Source organism: Lissotriton vulgaris, unplaced genomic scaffold (genome assembly GCF_964263255.1).
Source record: "Lissotriton vulgaris unplaced genomic scaffold, aLisVul1.2 SCAFFOLD_1570, whole genome shotgun sequence".
Taxonomy (NCBI): domain Eukaryota; kingdom Metazoa; phylum Chordata; class Amphibia; order Caudata; family Salamandridae; genus Lissotriton; species Lissotriton vulgaris.
Genome location: NW_028249592.1, coordinates 145,263 through 165,102, shown reverse-complemented (window position 1 = coordinate 165,102; position 19,840 = coordinate 145,263). Strand labels below are relative to the sequence as shown.

Sequence of the window (19,840 nt, the reverse complement as noted above, 5' to 3'; positions counted from 1 at the left end):
CATAATCCATTATTGGTGAGCTTCTGTTGGGTTGCGGAGCGCCGTATAGTTCCGACCTGGAAGCTGCACCCGGAGTTGCTGGAAGACCCAGCCTTCCATACTGAACTGGGTGTTGGTATTGAGCGGTATTTTGTCGAAAATGAAGGCTCTGCCTCAACGACTGCCCTGGAATGGGACGCTTTTAAAGTAGTGATTCACTGGATTTGTATTAATAAATGGGTGGGTGTGCGGAAGCTATTCCTGCAAGAAATTGAAACTAAGGAACAAGCCCTTAGGGAGGGTGAAAGAGCCCACTCTGGTGGCACCGAGGACCTGACACGGTCCAGGCCCGGAGAGAAACAGTAGCAGTGGTCGTGGAGCGCTTACGGTGCTTCGACAACAGAGCTTACTTAGCCCGCGCACATGCTGAACGGGATAAGGTGGGTAAGCTATTGGCATGGTTGGCCGATCCCACCCCTAGGTGTGTGCCCATATTGGCATTGACTTCATCGTCGGGACGACTGGAATATTAAGGGTGGGCGTAAAATCCGTTTCGCGGGCGAATTTGCGGATTTTCCGCGATTTCGCGATCCGCGAATCTCGCGAAATCGCGGTAAAATCCGCAAATCAGCGGGGACGAATTTTCAGCCAAGCAAGGGTTACAGCAGCAGGTGCAAAAGTTGAACCTAATTTCTTTGTAACCTTTTACAAAAGGGTTACAAACAAATTAACTTCAACTTGGACACCTGCTGCTAATTGCTTCCTGGCGCCTTGTTGTCTACTTGCAACTATTCTCTGACCCTGCTCTGACCCTTGAAGCAGGGTCAGAGAATAGTTACAAGTAGGCAACAAGGCACCTGTCCAAGGAATTAAACCTCATCAGGAAGCACTTACAGATATAAAAAACAGGAAGAAGGGAGAGGATGGCAAATACACCCATTTTGAGTTGTCAGGAGGGGTTAAACTAAAAGAGACCTTTACAGCACAATTTTCATATGCATTTTGCTAAAAATAAAAAGCTGTATGTTCTCTAGGGGCAACTCAGGAATCTGGCCCTTCAGAGATCCGGCCTCTCTTTCTTTCTCTCGTTCTCTCTCGTTCTCTCTCTTTCCCTCTCTATCTATCTATCTATCTATCTATCTATCTATCTCTCTCTCCCTCTCCCATAAACGACTGCATGGGTAACTTCGCTATGCAAGCGGCTCGCAAAGACGCAAAAAGCCCCGCGAACACGCAAAAAACCCCGCGAACACGCAAAAAACAAACATCTGCAAATTCGCACAAATTCGCGAATTTTGCAGATCGCGAATTCGCAAATCCGCAAATTCGCGGATCGCGAATTCGCAAAATTTGCCCATGCTTATGGAATATACACAACATCAAATAAATGATCGGTTTAGGTCCTTCTATGCAGACTTATATACCAGTTGCTTACAAACAGGGGAGATGGATGTGCAGGCATCTTTGGAGGACCTCGAACTGCCTACTATCAAGGCGGAAGAGGCGGATTCCCTTGGTCGGGACATCACACTCACTGAAATTCGTTGTGCCATTAAACAATTGGCGCGCAACAAAACTCCGGGCAGCGATTGGTTGCCCATAGAATTCTATTTAGCATATGTCGACCTCCTGGCCCCCAGACTGTTGACGGTATATAAAGAGGCCAGGCAGCGGGGTGTGTTGCCGACCTCCACCAGGGAGGCCATCATCATTCCCCTCCTTAAATTAGGGAAGATCCCGACCGACTCGTCCGCGTACCGAACTCTATCTATGCTCACCACTGACTATAAAATACTGAGTCGTGTATTAGCTACGAGACTCCTTCCCTTAATGATGCGGCTGGTACACTCGGACCAGGCCGGCTTCAATCCGACTCGCAATACTGCTGGCAACATATGCAGACTAATACGGATACTAGATGGGGACCATGGAGCGAAGGGGCACGCAGTTGTCCGCTCGGTGGACATTGCTAAGGCATTTGACAGCTTGGACTGGCCCTACCTATTCTCAGTCATGAAAGCCTTCTGGCTTGGCGAGGGATATACACGCTGGACTGAAATATTATATTCGTCGGCAAGCGCCGGAGTGAGGGTTGGCAGAATTGTATCCTCTTCGTACCCAGTAGGGCGTGGTACTAGACAGGGGTGCCCATTCTCCCCGCTGCTCTTTGCCCTAGCGATGGTACCGTTAGCGGCGAGGGCCAGGATGGGGAGGGCGTTCCGGAGCTTGAGGCTCGGTGGTCAGTCACATTATATCTCATTATATGCAGAAGATCTGCTGCTGTTTTTGAGAGATGCGGGAGGCGCATTGGAGGGAGCGCGTTCCTTGCTCAGCCAATTTGGGGATTTCTCTGGCCTGCGAGTAATTGGGCGAAGACAAGTGTGTTTCCAGCGGCCGGAGCGTGTTTGGGGACGCATGTTTATCATAGGCAGGAAGATCTGCTTGAAGGTAACATAGGTAGAGCGTTACGGGGGGGCTTAAGGGCAGCATGCATTTCTGGGGGACTCTGCCACTGTTGGTAGCAGGCAGAGTAGTATTGTTGAAAATGGTGGCGCTCCCTCAGCTTTTATATTTCTTCCGGACCTTGCCTATACGTATACCCGTCGCACTATACTTCGGCAACTCTGCTCTCTGGTTGGGGGCTTTATTTGGGGAATAGGGAGGCGCCGAGTGATCCGCCTAAGAGCTGAGGGAGGCCTAGCTAGCCCTGATTTTGAATTATATTATTTAGCTGCACAGTTGCAACACCTCACCCAGGCGGTGGCGCAGGAGTTTCGAGGGCCGGAGCGAGAGACTGAGCCAGATGTTCCGCGGCATGTTCTATCGTTTGTGGTACTGCAGCAAAGGTTACGGGCTACCGATTTGTCAACTGCAGAATGTGTCCTGAGACATTGCTGGAAACGCTACCACAGCAGAGTTGGGGTACAGCGACCTTACGCCCCGGAAATACCGTTGGGCATGTGCACGGCCTTGCCACATGGCGGAGATTGGTCTGCCCTCGCGGAGTGGGAAACACTGGGACTCCAGATGGTGGGCGATCTATTTGGAGATGGTTTACTATTACCTTATGGCGCATTACAGGACACCTTTGGCCTCCCGCAGGGTCACTTCTTATTGCATGCAGCCTTGGTTGCCGCCATCCAGAAGCACTGGGGCACTGGCCTTTCGGAACCGCCAACGAGCGAGGCGTGTCAATGTGTAGTGATGGCAGCGGGCACGTATAAGGCGGTCACTTGTTTATATAAACGTATGCTGGGAGAGGGACTGGCACCGCTGCAGAGGCTACGTGAGCAGTGGGTGGTGGATTTAGCTAAAGAGATACCTGATGCGGCCTGGTCGCAGATACTTAAAAGGGCATGGAAGGGCACCAGGAATGCTAGATTCCAGCTGATTCAATTTTTTATATTGCACAGGGCATATCTTACGCCGGCTAAAATCAACCAATATTTCCATGTTAATACGGCTCTTTGCACCCGTTGTAGATTGGACATATTGGGACGAGATAACCGCTTTACTCTGTAATATAACGGGGCGACAGATCGCTCTGAATGGGGGGACTTGCCTGCTACATTGGTTTCCGCATACTAGCAAAACGAAGTTAACTAGCAAATTCATAGACTTGGGATTGGTGCTTGCTAAACAAGAAATTACATCCCACTGGAAAGCAGCGGCGGGTCCTAGCTATTTAAGGTGGAAATCTGCATTTCTTAAGTGGGCAAAAAGCAAGAGCTCAGTTCGATTACAGCAAGCGCATAGATCCCATAATGACAAGGCATTAGAGGCGGCGCGAGCCTGGGAGGCCGTTGTGACAGAGCTGAAAGCGACAGATCTAGAAACTGACTCAGAGGCGAGTGCATTAATGGCTGAGGGAGACCAGTAGACTAGGTATCTTGATATTGAGGCGCAGAACGTGTGGCGATTCCCGGCTTCCATAGTAGTCAAGATGCTTAATAATGTTGTTAAAATGAGGTCACCTGGGGAACCCGTACAATATGACTCAGCATTTGATCCCACTTAGCCTTAAGACAGTAGCGCCGGCAGGGGAGTGAGGGCGAGGGCGATTTTGGGGCGGGCATCTGAGGAAGAGTAGGATGAGGCTTTGATGCAGAAGACATTAACCACAGTAGTATGGAGAATTATAGGAACTTTTGACACTGTGGCAATACTGGTATTGAGGTGTATCTGTGTCTGGGGTTGAGTTGGGATAACCTTGATTGTGTAACAATGTCACTATCTCCTTCTTCCTAATGGTCGGCCTCCATGTAAAGGCATCCTCTTATTTGTTGTGGGTGTTTGAAAATGACAAATAAATAAAAAAATAAAAAAATGAGGGACAAAGGACAGTCTGTTGTCAAATATGACACCCACATTTCTGACTTTGGTGACTGGCAGTGGAAGGGGCACCAAAGAAGATGGCCACCATGAAGAAGACCAGTTTGGCAGTAATTTGCTGAATATCATAACCTCTGTTTTTTTTCAGAGTTAAGTTTAAGGCATTTGTTGGCCATCCGACAACTGATGGCCAACATGCCTTTCTGGAAATTAAGCTGCTACTTCATCACCATCAGCGGTCAAGGTCTTCCGGCCCACCGTCACAGGAGGGCTGGTGCAGCTTCTCACAGACCAGACAGTCAATGACGATGGTCTCATCAGGAAGAGTCACACTTAAACTTGTTTGACAGCGAGCCGAGGATTCACTGGCTGCAGTTGTTTGGTCCGACGAACAGGAGCTGGAACCGCTTAGTTGAATTTGACTTCCTCCCAGGTACGGTGCCCCGAGATACAGAAGAATCCTTACTGGGTTGTATTGAATATAGTTGAAGAGCATATTGGAGAGGGGCGATCTACCATCCTGATGAGACCACGGTAATTAACTGGAAAGGTCGAAACATTAACTATACAGGGACTATTTCATATAAATTATGTCTTCTAAGAATCGCCTTTGCTTAACTTGTATTGTACAAAAGTATTTACAGTCCCGTTTCTGTGTACAAAATGCGGATCGGACTGTTTTATCATCATATCACTTTCATCTTGAGCACTGCGCAGTCATCACTCAACGATTTATATATACACTTGCTGCTGAGAACACAATTAGAATTTTGGGAAATGAAAAGGCCTCATCTGAATTCTAATCATGGTAAAAATGGTGAATTAATATCTGGCCAGGGCCTGCATATGTGATACAGACCTGTGAGATAATGAACTCATAGGCCTCTGTAGTTGTTCACAGTGCGCCTGGGAAGTGCTTCTTTGAGTCTCCGCTTGTCACTTCTGTAACAGAATGACGTTGACACTGAGCTGCATGTTGTCTCCTACTCTGCTTTAAAGTTGGAGGACCCAGTCTGGTGTGTGGGGAATATTCACATGGTGAGGAATCTGCAGGTAAAGGAGTAGCGACCAGAAAGAGCGTTACCAAAGGCAAGTAACTGGTGTGTTATGTTTTCCTGCTGTTGTATGTTATCTCATTTTGGGTGGTGAACTCCGCAGGCGGAGTTTTCCGTACTACGCGGAGCTCACGTAGTTCCTAAAAACTCCGCTCCGTGGAGCGTAGGAAGGTTTTTTTCAACGCTCACACTCTTCAACGTTATGTGCTGGAGCGAGGAAAATCCACCTCCTGATGAGATTTTTCCTTGCTCGCGCTCGCCATGGTCTAGTAGGCGAGCAAAATTAACCACCTGGCGAGATTTCTCAAAGCGGGTCGTCGGAATTCTCAATGCAAGTGGTCGTGGCCGGTCACACCACTCGTATTGAGAAACCTTCCTTCTCATTCACAAAGCTGCCGCTTGAGTAGAAGCAGCTGCACCCTTTTGTGCTGCACATGGTGCCTTTCGCAATTATTTTTATAGGGCGGGACAAACACCAGGAGGTCAAAATCATCACGAACACCATGACCCTTACACACTACGATGCTTGCGGAAATCTGCGCAGACCGCCAGAGTTTTTTTGTCACTTTGCGGAGTTCTTCATTGAGGAACTCCGCATAGGCTTAATCTTACCATGAAAATATAGATATCAGTCATATGTTAAGAAACAAGGGTGAGTAGAAACCTTTTGGGTGGTGTAAAATTTAAGACATTAATATTGTGATTTTTTTGGCAATTAGTTGATTTTTGCAAGCACTAACACTTCTCTGTGTCAAGTAAAGACCTTAAGAGTTTTGTAACTTTCAGATAGTCAAATTGTGGATTCGGTTGCAATTAAAAAAAATTCCAGGCCTGAAATTTCTTTGGAGCTTGCATGCGGGCAGCCTAAGTTATCCTGCAAGAGGTTCTTGATGAATCCTATTGCAACTACAATATGTGCTCTCTCATGTAAAGTCAGGTTGTTAGAAGCTTTTCTGCAACTCAAGATACGCCTTACTGTTCACCTCATGTGGATGCATTTCTCATGTTTAGTGAGATCTCCTTTCTGAGTATAACATTTCTGGCTTTCCCCTCCTGTATAAGGCTTTAGTCCAATGTGAATTCTCTCATGTGAAGTGACATTGTATTCGAGACTAAACCTTATCTGACATTCAGAACACACATGAGGCTTTTTTCCCCTGTGTGAGTTTGCTCATGTCAAGTGAGAAGTAATTTGTAACCAAAACTTTGCTTGCATTTCGAGCACTCATAATGTTTTTCCCCAGAGTGGGATCTCTCATGAAGCATAACTCTGTCTTTCAGATTCAAGCTTTTATGGCATAAGGATTTTCTCCAGTGTGGAGTTTCTCATGGTGAGATAGCGTTTTTCTCTGCAGCTTTTCTGGTATTCAGAGCACTTATAAGGTTTTTCATCAGTATGGAGTCGCTTATGGTTAGTGAGGCTGTGCCAATCAAATAGGAATTTATGGCATTCACAGCATAGGTAATGTTTTTCCCCTGTGTGCGTCTGCTCATGTAGAGTGAGATTGCGTTTAAAATTGATGCTTTTCTGGCAATCGGAGCACTGAATTATTTTGATGGTGTGTTTTTTATGGCGCTTGTAATCATCTCTACCTCTGAATCTTTTCTGACATTTAGAGCACTGATAATTTTTTTTCTCTAGTGTGGATTCTCACATGCTCCGTGAGATTAGATTTAAGGCGGAAACATTTTTGGCATTCGGAGCACTGATAAGGCTTTTCTCCAGTGTGGATTCTTATATGGTTAGTGAGATTGCCTTTTTCACTGAAACATTTCAGGCATTCAGAGCACTGATAAGGTTTTTCCCGAGTATGGATTCTTATATGCTGAGTGAGACTGATTTTTCCACTGAAACATTTGTGGCATTCAGAGCACTGATAAGGTTTTTCCCCAGTGTGGGTTCTAATATGCTGAGTGAGATTGCTTGTTTGGCTGAAACATTTCAGGCATTCAGAGCACTGATAAGGTTTTTCCCCAGTGTGGGTTCTTATATGCTTAGCGAGATCGAATCTGTTTATGAAACATTTCTGACATTCAGAGCACTGATAAGGTGGTTCCCCTGTGTGGGTTTTTATATGCACAGCGAGAAAGCGTTTTTCACTGAAACATTTCTGGCATTCAGAGCACTGATAAGGTTTTTCCCCAGTATGGAATCTCACATGTGCAGTTAGATGTGATTTACGTCTGAAATGTTTTGGGCATTCAGAGCACTGATAAGGTTTTTCCCCAGTGTGGGTCCTTGTATGTAGAGTGAGACCACTTTTGTCACTGAAACATTTCTGGCATTCAGAGCACTGATATGGTTGTTCCACAGAATGGGTTATTGCATGTCGAGAAAGGCTTTGTTTGTTACAAAACATTTTCTGGCAATCAGAGCACTGATAAGGTTTTTCCCCAGTGTGGAATCTCAAATGTGCAGTTAGATGTGATTTACGGTTGAAATGTTTTGGGCATTCAGAGCACTGATAAGGTTGTTCCCCAGTGTGGATTCTCAAATGTGCAGTTAGAAGTGATTTACGGTTGAAATGTTTTGGGCATTCAGAGCACTGATAAGGTTTTTCCCCAGTGTGGAATCTCAAATGTGCAGTTAGAAGTGATCTAAGTCTGAAATGTTTTGGGCATTCAGAACACTGATAAGGGTTTTCCCCAGTGTGGATTCTTGTATGTTCAGTGAGTCTGATTTTGTAACTGAAACATTTCGGGCATTCAGAGCACTGAAAAGGTTTATACCCAGTGTGGGTTCTTATATGCTGAGTGAGACTGCTTTGGTCACTGAAACAATTATGGCATTCAGAGCACTGAAAAGATTTTTCCCCAGTGTGGGTTCTTATATGCCGCGTGAGACTGCTTTGGTCACTGAAACATTTCTGGCATTCAGAACACTGATAAAATTTTTCCCCAGTGTGGGTCCTTGTATGTAGAGTGAGTCCTCTTTTGTCAATGAAACATTTCTGGCATTCTGAGCACGGGTAAGGTTTTTCCACAGAGTGAGTTAATGCATGTTGAGATAGGCTCGGTTTGTTACAAAACCTCTTCTGGCATTCAGAGCACTGATAAGGTTTTTCTCCAGAGTGGAATCTCATATGTTCAGTGAGTTTAGATTTACGGCAGAAACTTTTTTGGCATTCAGAGCACTGGTAAGGTTTTTCCACAGAGTGGGTTAATGCATGTTCATATAGACTCGGTTTGACTCTAAACCTTTTCTGGCACTCAGAGCACTGATAAGGTTTTTCCCCAGTGTGGATTCTCATATGCTCAGTGAGATAAGATTTACGCCTGAAGCTTTTTTGGCATACTTTACACGGAGAGTGGTTTTCCCCAGTGTGGATTCTCATATGTTCAATGAGATAAGATTTACGCCTGAAACTTTTTTGGCATACTTTGCACTGAGAGTGGATTCCCCCAGTGTGCATTCTGTCAAATTCTGTGAGATAAGATTTATGGCTGTTTCTTTTTTGGCACTGTTTTATTCTCCTGTTCATAAATGTGCAGTACAATATTACTATATGCAGATATTAAGGATGTACTTTGCCAGGAACTTTCCTGGTAGTTATATGGGTTGTTTTACATATAATGTTATGCAGCACTTGGTACCTTCCTACTACTCCCCTCCCTTTCCTCCCCCTGTGGTATGTTCCTTGTCCCTGAAGGCTGCTTTAGAATGTTGACAGTGAGGGCATGCTGAGTTGAAGAGAGCGATGTTATAGGAGTCCTGATAAGCTATCCTGGTGGCACTGTGGAGGTCGTGAATAAAGAAGAAGTTATCCAGCTACCTGTCTGATATCTTTTTAACAGGCACATGTAACTTTTTTCCCAAATGAGGTTATTTTGCCTTCATTGATGAGTTTTTGAACACTGAGTTTGTTCTCACAGTCCGTGTTTTTATAAGGTGTATACCTAGAGTTAATATCTCTATGATTAGTTTTCCCTTGCTTATATGCCACGGTAAGAGGGAACCCGATTTTAGTGTCAGGCTTGTTTAGATAATGTTCAGCAATTATCTCTAAAAGAAATTGTGTATAATCTTCTTAACACTTGAATTGAGCAAAATATGTCTGGAAGCAGCCCTGTAACACCTGCTGAAATGTTTGTAGCGGATAATAGTCTTTTGGTTATAGCCTCTCCGGCAGCAACTTATTTTGTGACTGAAGATTTTCTCAAATCTATTTGTATAGGTTCTTAACAATGGAGTGATAAGGTGTTAGTCTGATATTTAATAATTAAACTGATAAGTACCTTTTTGCACTGACGTAATGGCAGTAACTGAGGGCGTTAGAACATGCACAGTACTATTGTGGCTCACCAGTCGCAGAACATCTGTTCCTTTTACCCTTTCTTTGTTTGGTGTAAGGTTAAAGTTTGTAGTTCTGAAGACGAGGATGTATTTACATTACCTATAGCGCAACTGTGCTCATTTAATCCATTTTTATCTTTAACAGTTTTACATATCACTCACGCACAGCAGATAATGTTGAGGCGATTTACATAGAATTACAGAACAGTACCCAATAAAACGGAAACAATCTGAGATGGTCATGAACACAATAAAGTGGTGAATTTTTAAGGTTTTCGCAAGAGGGAGCAGAGTGGGTCGAGGTGTTATATCCCGAGGCAGATAGTCTCAAACTTGCGTAACTGGTTAAAAACGGTTGTTGAACAAAGGTGATTTTCCAATTTTTCGGTTGTTAACGTGTCAGCTTCGGAGTCTTCTTTCAGCCTCTTTTCTTTGATGGTCTGCAGAAGAAACCTTTTGTTATAACTTTCTTTTATGCAGTGTGTGCTTCCTCTCTGAAATTACATGATGCTTTAGATGAAGGTTATTCTGTGCACAGATATGGCTTTGCTCTGAGTTAATGAAATGCTAAATTAGAGACTTCACTTACAGTATGGTACTTTCCTCAGCTCCCACTTCCTCGCCACACCTAGATTTTGGAAATTGCTTAAACGTAGAAGGCTGGATGTCCTTCAGTTTTTCAAAATAATCCTTCTTATGGCACTGACATTCAGTTGCTTAGTGCTAAATCTTTCTTTCTTCGTCGGTAATTTCAATCACCTATAGTATTCAAATTAAATAGTTAATACATGAAAATTTCCAAAAATATAATTTACATGCCAAATCAATGCAGAGTTGCAGAATTTTGAAAATGTTGAGCTGTTCTTCAGACAGAGCAGAGCGTAGAATGGTAGCCTGAGAGTACTTGGATGTAGGAGTGAGGAATTGTAGAATATTCAACATTTTATTAAGCTCACAAAGGATACATGCACCCAAGGACTTGTAACATTGAATCCCACAGGCAGAAATTAAAGTCATATGCACTGGCACCAAACAGATATTTAAAAAAGGATACTATTAATTAATTTTTAATCTAGATTTCTGGGGCGGGAATTTCCCCTCCATGGACAACAGGCACTTTTCACCTGCCCTGAGTTACCACCTACTTGTATCTGGTATCCTGAGTTTTGGCCTCTGCCGCACACAAATCTATTGTGTGCTGCGAGGACTATGCCTAGACACATCCCTCAACTATGGTCCAGAGTATGAATCGAGGGCAATGAAATTAAGGCGTACTTTCATGTGTTCATTTTATTCCACCTGATTATCCTTTGTTAGGTTTTCCTGCACCTGGATTTATCGGGTGCAGAAAAACAGGACACCATTTTTGTCCAGACAGAAAAATTAGACTGAAAAGACGCACAAGACTCTGGGTGCAGCAGAAGCAGCCAAGACTTATGCTGTTTTTTTACTAACTCGGGGAAACTCACAATTCTTCCCCTAGTTAGACATTTCTTTACCCTTCCCTCCCCTGCTTCACCCATCGCCCCCCAACCAACCACATGCATATATCTACCACCTGCTTAAATCAAGTGGTAAATAAAAGCCCAAAAACATTATGAAATAATGAATGGCATGCGGTTTAACAGGCAGAAGTATCTGTTCCTTGTACTAACTCCACAGTCAATGGCGTCAAACTGGTAATTGCACATTACTGGGATAAATCTACCACAAAACAATTACATGAGATTTTGCTGCCACCCCAGTATTGTGCAACTTCTAACAAGGGACTATGAGAGGTCTTGGACGGGTCCTGTGACCTGGAGGGTCACACCAAGTGTGCCCTTATTTAAGGCAGAGGACTGTCATGGGTTTACCAGATAGAGCAGTGGTGGAAATAGACCCTGTTGTAAGGATCAATAGCCTGATGAGATCTTTGCATCATGGTCAGTGTAGTGGCTTCCTACTGACACACCCATGTAATGCTCCATTTCTATGCCTGTGCCCAGACTTTGCGCTAACATCAAGTGTGTTTTTAGGGTGTTGGTGCGCGTAGAATAAATGCAATGTGAGAGTGCCACAGAGTAAACAGCATCTCCTGCCTGCCAGTTGTGTATGCAAGTGGGACCATCTATCCCTCTTTTATACCCTAGTTCAAAGTCCTCTGATACCAAGGAATAAAGTGCTCTACAAAGTACTCAGGTGCCTGCTGTGACACCAGGGATGATGTCAGCCTATCTAAGTTGAGGGGACATCACCTGCAGGCTGAATTACTTAATGGAGAAGCTGTGTACCTGTCCTGAAGAGCCTAGAAGTCTGCCTAGAAGCCTGCCTGTCTGGTAAGAAAGGGAAGGGAGGACAAGGCTGTCCTGGAAACAGCAAGGTCTGACACATCCTCGTTATCTGTAGGGCGGGCCGGAAAGCAATCCAGCAGGACCAGCTAGTCTGAGGGATTTCCCGCCCCGCCAAGACTCTCCCAACAGTTCAAGGAAGAAAATAAAACTCTACGACAAAGTGATTGTTGAGGCCCAGTAGGATTCAGACTGCCTGAAAATAAGGGTGTCTCCCGGAGGACCAAAGAACGTCTGAGGTGGCGGTCATCCCAAAAAGGAGGAACCAGCAACTGAGTGTGGGTCTTATAGACCTATCTCCCCGCTTAATATTGAGACTAAGGTCCTTGCGAACGCCCTGGCGATCTTCCTGCGGACAGTAATTGCAACAGTGGTTCATCCTGATCAATCGGGCTTTATGCCACACCAGGGAATGCGCTTAAATCTCCGACACCTTAATGGAGTACCATATGCAATAGGGGATTCCTTTGCTGAACCAGGGGCGCTGCTGTTAAGCTCTTGTATGCGGCCCCTCTAGCGAGCATGTGCCTCAATAATACAGTCTACCGAGTCTTTGCCGTCCGACAGGGATGTTCCTTGTCTCCTATGCTCTTCACACATGTTTGGGTTCACTAAGACCTCTCATATGGGGTATTCCAGTTAATCAGGAGAGGGATGTGAGAATCTCCATCTACTCAGACGTTTTGTTATATGACACATAGCCAGCCTTCTCGAGTGAACGAATCCTACACATTTTTCACACACTTGGAGATTATTCAGGAGATAATATCAACTGGAAGAAGTCCTTAATATTCCTGCTGGTGGCAGGGGCCCTGCGGCTGCACTCTAGGTGCACAGTTAGGGTGGCACTACATGGCTTTAAATATTTGGTTGTGTTCATTACAAGAGAGCACAGGCAGGAACATACTCCCGAAATTAGACCGTCTTCGCTGGGATGCCCCACACTTGCGGGCGCTCCCGCTCTCCTCACTGGGCCGGGTGGCCCCATTTAAAGTGATGACCCTTCAAGGTCTCCTGTACATTGTGCAAAAAATGTCCTTTAAGATCCCACCAGACATTTTTTTTCAAAAGGTAGTCTGAGAACTTCGGCTCCTGCTGTGGGATGGCGGCGCGTCACGCTGAGTAAGTTACAGAGGGGAGTTTATTAAAGTGGACTGGTGGTCCGGAGCTTTCACAAGTATTACTGGGCCACGCAGCTGGTGGCAGTCAACAACAGGGTTTTTGCGGACTGTGAGGATCCTGCTTACCGGGTAGATAGATTGGCCATGGACAAGAGAGGTTATCCCACCCTGGTGATGTATCAAAGAAAGCTTGAGGGCACCCTGCCTATTCATACTCAAACATTGGTAAAGGTGTGGAGAGGCTACCAAGTATTTAGGCTGGGAAGGTAAGCTGACTGAAATTACTCCACCGTATGATGGTGATCTCTTAAGTGCAGTGGGAGGATTGCAGGGCTTCACAAAATGAGGATTGATTAGCTTAGAGCGGCCGGGCGATGTGTGAGGGGACAGGCGCTTGTGTCCTTCACGATCCTACAACAAAAGTATAAATTAGGTGACTAAAAACAGTTCTGGCATTTGCAGGTGGCCACGCTCTGCAAAGTCACATCCGGGAAGGGGGGCAGTTGCCTGATGCATCCCTACTGGAGGACCTGCTGCTCACTAATCCCGGACCGAAAAAGCAATCTCAACCATCTATAGGAAGTTGATCTACAATTCTCTGGATGCCTTGGGGACGCGGAGAGCTGTGTGGGAGAGGGATCTAGGCCCGCTTGGCGATGGCGATTGGGTTGAGGTCATTCAGGGTGTCAGGGAGTTGGCAATTAGAACCCATTTTTGTCTAATTTAACTGCAGATACTGATACTGCCAAATCAATGACCCTGTTTACATTAAAGGGCAGCTTGAACTCAGAGCTCAACAACAGACTCGATTGAATAAATGACCAGCACGCTGCTTATCCTGCCAAGACACAGGTACTTTGCAAATCTCTTTTTATTGAACAAGTGCTCAATCGATGGTGTTGACACCGAAAATACGGTGCACATTAGTGAGAGTGATTAGACCAAAAACACAAAGTCTGCGAATATAGAGTGAGTAACATAGCCAAGGTTCTGGAGGTCGCTGGGCTGGAAGACGACTTGCCTTTTGGTTCTGGATCACCCAGGGATGCAGACAGGCCAGTAGGACTGGGACCAAGACAATAGTTCTCTACAGATCCTCACCAGCAGAGAAGGCTGCAGTGCCCTTAGGTCGCCAAGAACTGAAATTCCTCCTGTTGTATCTATGGTTTCCCACCTGTCCTTGCGCCTAAAAGGGGGTGAGGACAGGAAGATCGCTTTCTCCCTCTAACAGGAGAGGCTGGGGTCGCATTACAAAGGCGGCAGGCCTTTGAAAATCCTTGCCACAGATGGCTCTTCCTGACCAGGGGGAGGTGTGAGCACCTCCACCCAGGAAAGGCATCGTTATCGACCTCGAAGTGCACAGGCACTCTCCCCATGAGGACAGAACACACTCTGGTGGTAGCAGGCTGGCTCAGGCCAGTCGGTGACCACACTAAGGGTTGGTAGATTTTAGAGGACCCCTCTAAAGGGTACTCTGTGTGCAATTTTTAATAAATCCGACACTGCAATCAGCGCAGGTATATTTCCTAGCACAGCGAAAACTCTACAGCAGGTCTTGCACATAGTCCTTATACTGCGACTGCCACTACTGAAAATTAACCTTGAATTGTTAAACCAGGGCCAGGATCTGGACAGGAGCCAATGAACAGGAGGGCAACTCACCAGATAATAGAAGTCTTCTGTCTTCACACTCACCTAGAGAGAACAATGCCATCCCATGTATTGCATGACAAAGAGACCACAACCATCAGTGAAACACTCACCTCTCAAATGTGATTCGTTAATAAGAATAAAATTAACATAATGCGTCCCTGGGGACCACACAGATACACAGTTCCTACCAGTACCATAAATTCTTGGGGTCCCGCAGGTAAACCTAACAGTGCTACAAAGGCTTAGGGGCCCTACAGGTAAACCTTTCCTAACCCAGTGCTACAAATGCTATGTGCTCACTGCAGCAAGACTGGGCGCTCAAGGGGCGCAATTAGGTTGCTTGACATTCATCTACCCTTAGCTACGCCACATGATGTAGGCAGTAGATCAGAAGTAGCTCTCACTATTGAAAAGGCGAAGACCCTGGTTTAACACAAACGCAGACATGCGGTTCGGCTCTACCAGGACATGTAGTAAACTATTCATTTATGTATATGTAGGATTAGATTGCAGTGCAGGTTAATTCTTATTTCACTATTTTCCGCACACAACATACAACATAGATTCCTCACGAGCGTCCCCTGATGAAGGGAGAACCCCCAAATTGAATTGGGCAGACTAAATTTTATTTTACTTGAGGAACAGTGGATTTTGAAACTGATTCTATGAGAATAAATACGCCTTAACTGGAATACAGGTGCATTTGCTTCCAAGGGAAGGAGACATTGATGCACTTTTACGGGTACAAGCTGTGGAGCAGGAGACAGAGACCAGATCTAGTCTGGCGCTATATAAACAACTCTAGCCACACACATCTCCCTTCTGGCACGCGATGAGTGGATTACATAAACACTACAATAATGAACGAAATATACATGGCATGTAAAGACAAGGTTTGCTATGTAACCTCTGGACTCCTGTAAACCTAAACAAACACCAGTAATCAGACACTAGGGACATCACCTGAAGCGCCTAAGATTCTCCTTTTGTTTGGTATCTTGTTTTTGGAAGGTGGGTTTTTAGAATAAGCTATTTTTAGGTGTGTCTTCTTTTATTCCAGGATGGGGATTAGTTTTAGCATTGTCAGCTTTATACTCTGCATACCAAGGCAGTACATAAAATACAGCCTGCATACCACAATCCATGGCTGTATCCCATAGAACATCCTTACCTTTTAACAAAAAGGACCCAAGGCCTTCTGGACTTTATTCAGTTAACCAGACGCATCTCCCAGTCGATTGACATTAGTTATAGGACTCAGCGTGAAGGAACAATTGGTGAAATGCCTCACAGTAGCCAACAATCTAGCACCTAAAAAAAGAGTGCAATAAAGTTGTCTGGTCTGTGTCGCAAGGGTTGGTAGTTAAATGCCACTCTAGATTTTTACATAGTGACTTTTCCGGGCTCAGCTCTGTAGGATACCAAAGGGCGCGAGTCCTGTGTTGATTATTAGAATGCGTTCTAAAAGGAGCAATGTTATCAAAGGCAGAATTTAAAGCCTTACACTAGTCTGCTAAAGTGTTGTTTATGTCTTGTTCCTTCGAGGTAACAGAGAAATCCAATTTTTCAGCGATAGGAGTAATGCGCTGCCATTGACAAGAGAGTCTTTTGCTCAGGTCTTGTTTCTCAGGCAACCCAGCTTTAGGTATCTGAAAGAAGAGTAATGAGTGGTCAGTCCACGTCAAAGGCATGGGCTTCACAAGTCAGTGCAGTAGAGGTGGTGAAGAGTAATGAGAGGTCAGTCCACGTCAAAGGCATGGGCTTCACAAGTCAGTGCAGTAGAGGTGGTGAAGAGTAATGAGTGGTCAGTCCACGTCAAAGGCATGGGCTTCACAAGTCAGTGCAGTAGAGGTGGTGAAGATTAATGAGTGGTCAGTCCACGTCAAAGGCATGGGCTTCACAAGTCAGTGCAGTAGAGGTGGTGAAGAGTAATGAGTGGTCAGTCCACGTCAAAGGCATGGGCTTCACAAGTCAGTGCAGTAGAGGTGGTGAAGAGTAATGAGTGGTCAGTCCACGTCAAAGGCATGGGGTTCACAAGTCAGTGCAGTAGAGGTGGTGAAGAGTAATGAGTGGTCAGTCCACGTCAAAGGCATGGAGTTCACAAGTCAGTGCAGTAGAGGTGGTGAACATTAAGTCCAAGATTGTGGCGCACCGAGTGAGTAGGGCCTGTAATCTTTTGTTGAGTCCTCAAGTCTTTAAGTCTGATAACAGTTTTGCTACTTCCATAACTAAAAAATCTTCTCCACAATAATTAAAATCCCCAAGCAGGAGAAATGTTTGTGATGACTACACATACGTTGCTAAATAAAATAGCCAGGTTCCAAACAACTAGTCTGCTAATTTGCCCCTACATCTCTGGATGTGGGGCTTGAAAGACTTGTCCCGCTGCAGACCGGGATGTCAAAAAGATACAGCACAGTCTATAAAAAAAACTAAGATGGTATATACAATAAAAACAGAAGCACCCTGGTTTTTGTCTTTAAGAGTATTAAGAAGTACTAATGCTCTGTTTTCACTTGCCTGCAAGGTCCGCTGTGTATTCCTTATATATTTCTCTGAGGGAAAGCACGAGTGACTGAGCGAAAGGGCTATAGATTTGTTACCACAATTCCTGGAGGGAGACGGGGAAGTCATGTTCGGTGGCTGCCAAAACCATTTTCTACCTTTCTAGGTTCAGGGATGCTTATAGTTTTGTTGCTTGCTGTTGCATTATTTTTCTGCTTTACTGAGTGTGTTATACTCATTTTTTTCCTGCACTTGTACTTTGCGGGGCTGTTCCTGCCCGGGTGGCCATTTTGTTCGGCCACACTCTCCCTCTGGGAAGCGCTCTAGTCGCTGCAGGCGTCCTGCCTAACCCCTACTCAATGGCCCCAGATCGGACGCATGCAGCTCGCTTAATCTTCCCAATGGCCCCCAGCGCCGGGATGCCTCCGGGTAGCTGTGCTCTTTACAAATACTGGATTTACTAGTTACTATTTGTTTTACGCAATGTTTCTTACTGAAACATGGCTGCACATGAGCTCTGGCCCTGATGTAGCTGCAGCTTTACTGTTTAACTATCCTATAGTCAGGAAAGACAGGGACTCCAAGACAGGTGGTGGCATTGCTATAATTTATAAAAAGTCCTACATGTGCAAATTTGAAGACCTGCCATTTACGAGCTGTGAGGCAGCTTTATTTAAGCTTGCCCTGACCCCTAAGTTCACCTTCTCAGGCATACTATTTTATCGTCCCCCTGGGCCATCCGGTCCATGGGCTTCATCCTTTCCTGACCTAATAACCCCTTTTCTCTTAAATGTTACCAACTTCTCCATCTTGGGCGACCTTAACTTACGTTTGGATGACTCTGCATGTACTAATAGCGCTACTTTTATCTGGCAGCATTGAATATTGCACTTTGCAACTCTGGTCCCAATCATGTGGCCGGCCACCTACTCGACCCTATTTTCTCCAGTTCATCCAACATTCAAAGCCCACCAGCTCTTCCCTTATGTTGGTCTGATCACTTTGTGATCGGCTTGCGTTTCGAGATCTCAGTGAACTCACCTGTAGCCGCATCTAGCATCAGGAAACCAACTATGAACTGGGGAAAACTGGACATTGAAGCTCTCAATAAGATTCTGTCTTCCAACGCTCCTATCACAAACCAAATGTCTGTCACTCTTTCGGGTGTCGTCCAAAAGTGGCTTTTACATGCCATTGATACCGGTCTTCCTCCCTCTATTAAGAAGGTGAACAACCACAGCCCCCTTGCCCCTTGGTTCACTGAGAATTTAAAAACAGAGAAAACCAAATGCAAAGCTTTGGAAGGACGCTGAAGTAGGAACTATGCGCCCGACAACAAACTCGCATATAAAAGGGAAAAAAGAGAATACCACACTCAATGTAAGTCAGCTTGTGCTGAATATGTCTCCTCGACCATCTCTAGTGCGCTGAATTGTTCCAAGACATTATTTAAAATAGTCAAAGAACTTTTTGGATCGGAAACTCAATCTACTCCCCCTTCCCTGAATGGTTTACAATGTGAAGACGTGGAGAAATTCTTCCTCCATAAAGTGGAGAAAATATACTCTGAAATGAAGGGCATAAACCCAGGTACCCCCCTTCAGCAAGCACCTACATCCCCTCAAGCAGCCAGAACCATCTCTCACAGAGACAACGGGATCGCTGAATCCACTAACAAACTGGAAACGTGGTCTCCATTAGATATGAACTCCTTTATACGACTCATAGCCAGTATTACATCTGGCTCACCCTGTGACCCTCTTCCAATCCAGCAGCTTGAGTCGCTTTCACTCACAACAATCATGGAACTCTTGAATGCCACCTTACAGGAGGCAATGGTTCCCCCAGAGTGGAAACACGCAATGGTGCTTCCTCTTCTGAAGAAGGCTAACTACCGGCCTATTTTATTGCTCCCTGCAAAAAGAACAATGGATGGACAGAATGCAGAACAATGTCATAGATTCACCCCAGTACAGCGATCTGGGCCTAAATCCATCATTTTTTTCCTCACTATCCCATTCCAGTTTGGACCCAGCCATATGGAAATCAGTCTTGACCCTGCACCCAATGGGAACAGTCTAGCCCGAACTTCCGGGCCAGGTCCTCCCTGGACTTGTAACAAGCATCCTATGACCGGTTTCGTGCTTTCAACCCTCGTCAGCCAGGATAGCTTGACTGCAGTGGCATGGAGAGCACGGGACCCACGTCTGGGCATACCTGTCCCACTCGGGTGACAAATGGAAAAACAACAGTTCATGGACATAATGCAGAACAATATCATACATTTAAAATAGTACAACGATCTGGGCCTAAATCCATAGTTTTTTTGCTCACCATGCCATTCCAGCTTTGATCCAGCAATATGCAAATCAGTCTTGACCCTGCACCCAATGGGAAAAGTCGAGCCCGAACTGCCAGGCCAGGACCTCCCTGGAATGGAAACAAGCATCCTAGGACCGGTGTCAGGCTTACAGCCCTTATCAGCCAAGATAGCTTGACTCCAGTGGCATGGAGAGCACGGGACCCACGTCTCGGTATACCCGTCACACTCGGGGTGACAAATGCAAAAAG

General features: G+C 45.4%; 1 protein-coding gene across 1 annotated transcript; it reads right to left on the bottom strand.

The window, feature by feature from the left end:
• Positions 1-6,979: 6,979 nt before the first annotated feature.
• On the bottom strand, positions 6,980-8,848 carry LOC147663535 (uncharacterized). The gene has a single exon (XM_086950379.1). It carries the CDS (start codon positions 8,846-8,848, stop codon positions 6,980-6,982), a length of 1,869 nt encoding a protein of 622 aa, XP_086806505.1.
• Positions 8,849-19,840: the final 10,992 nt, after the last annotated feature.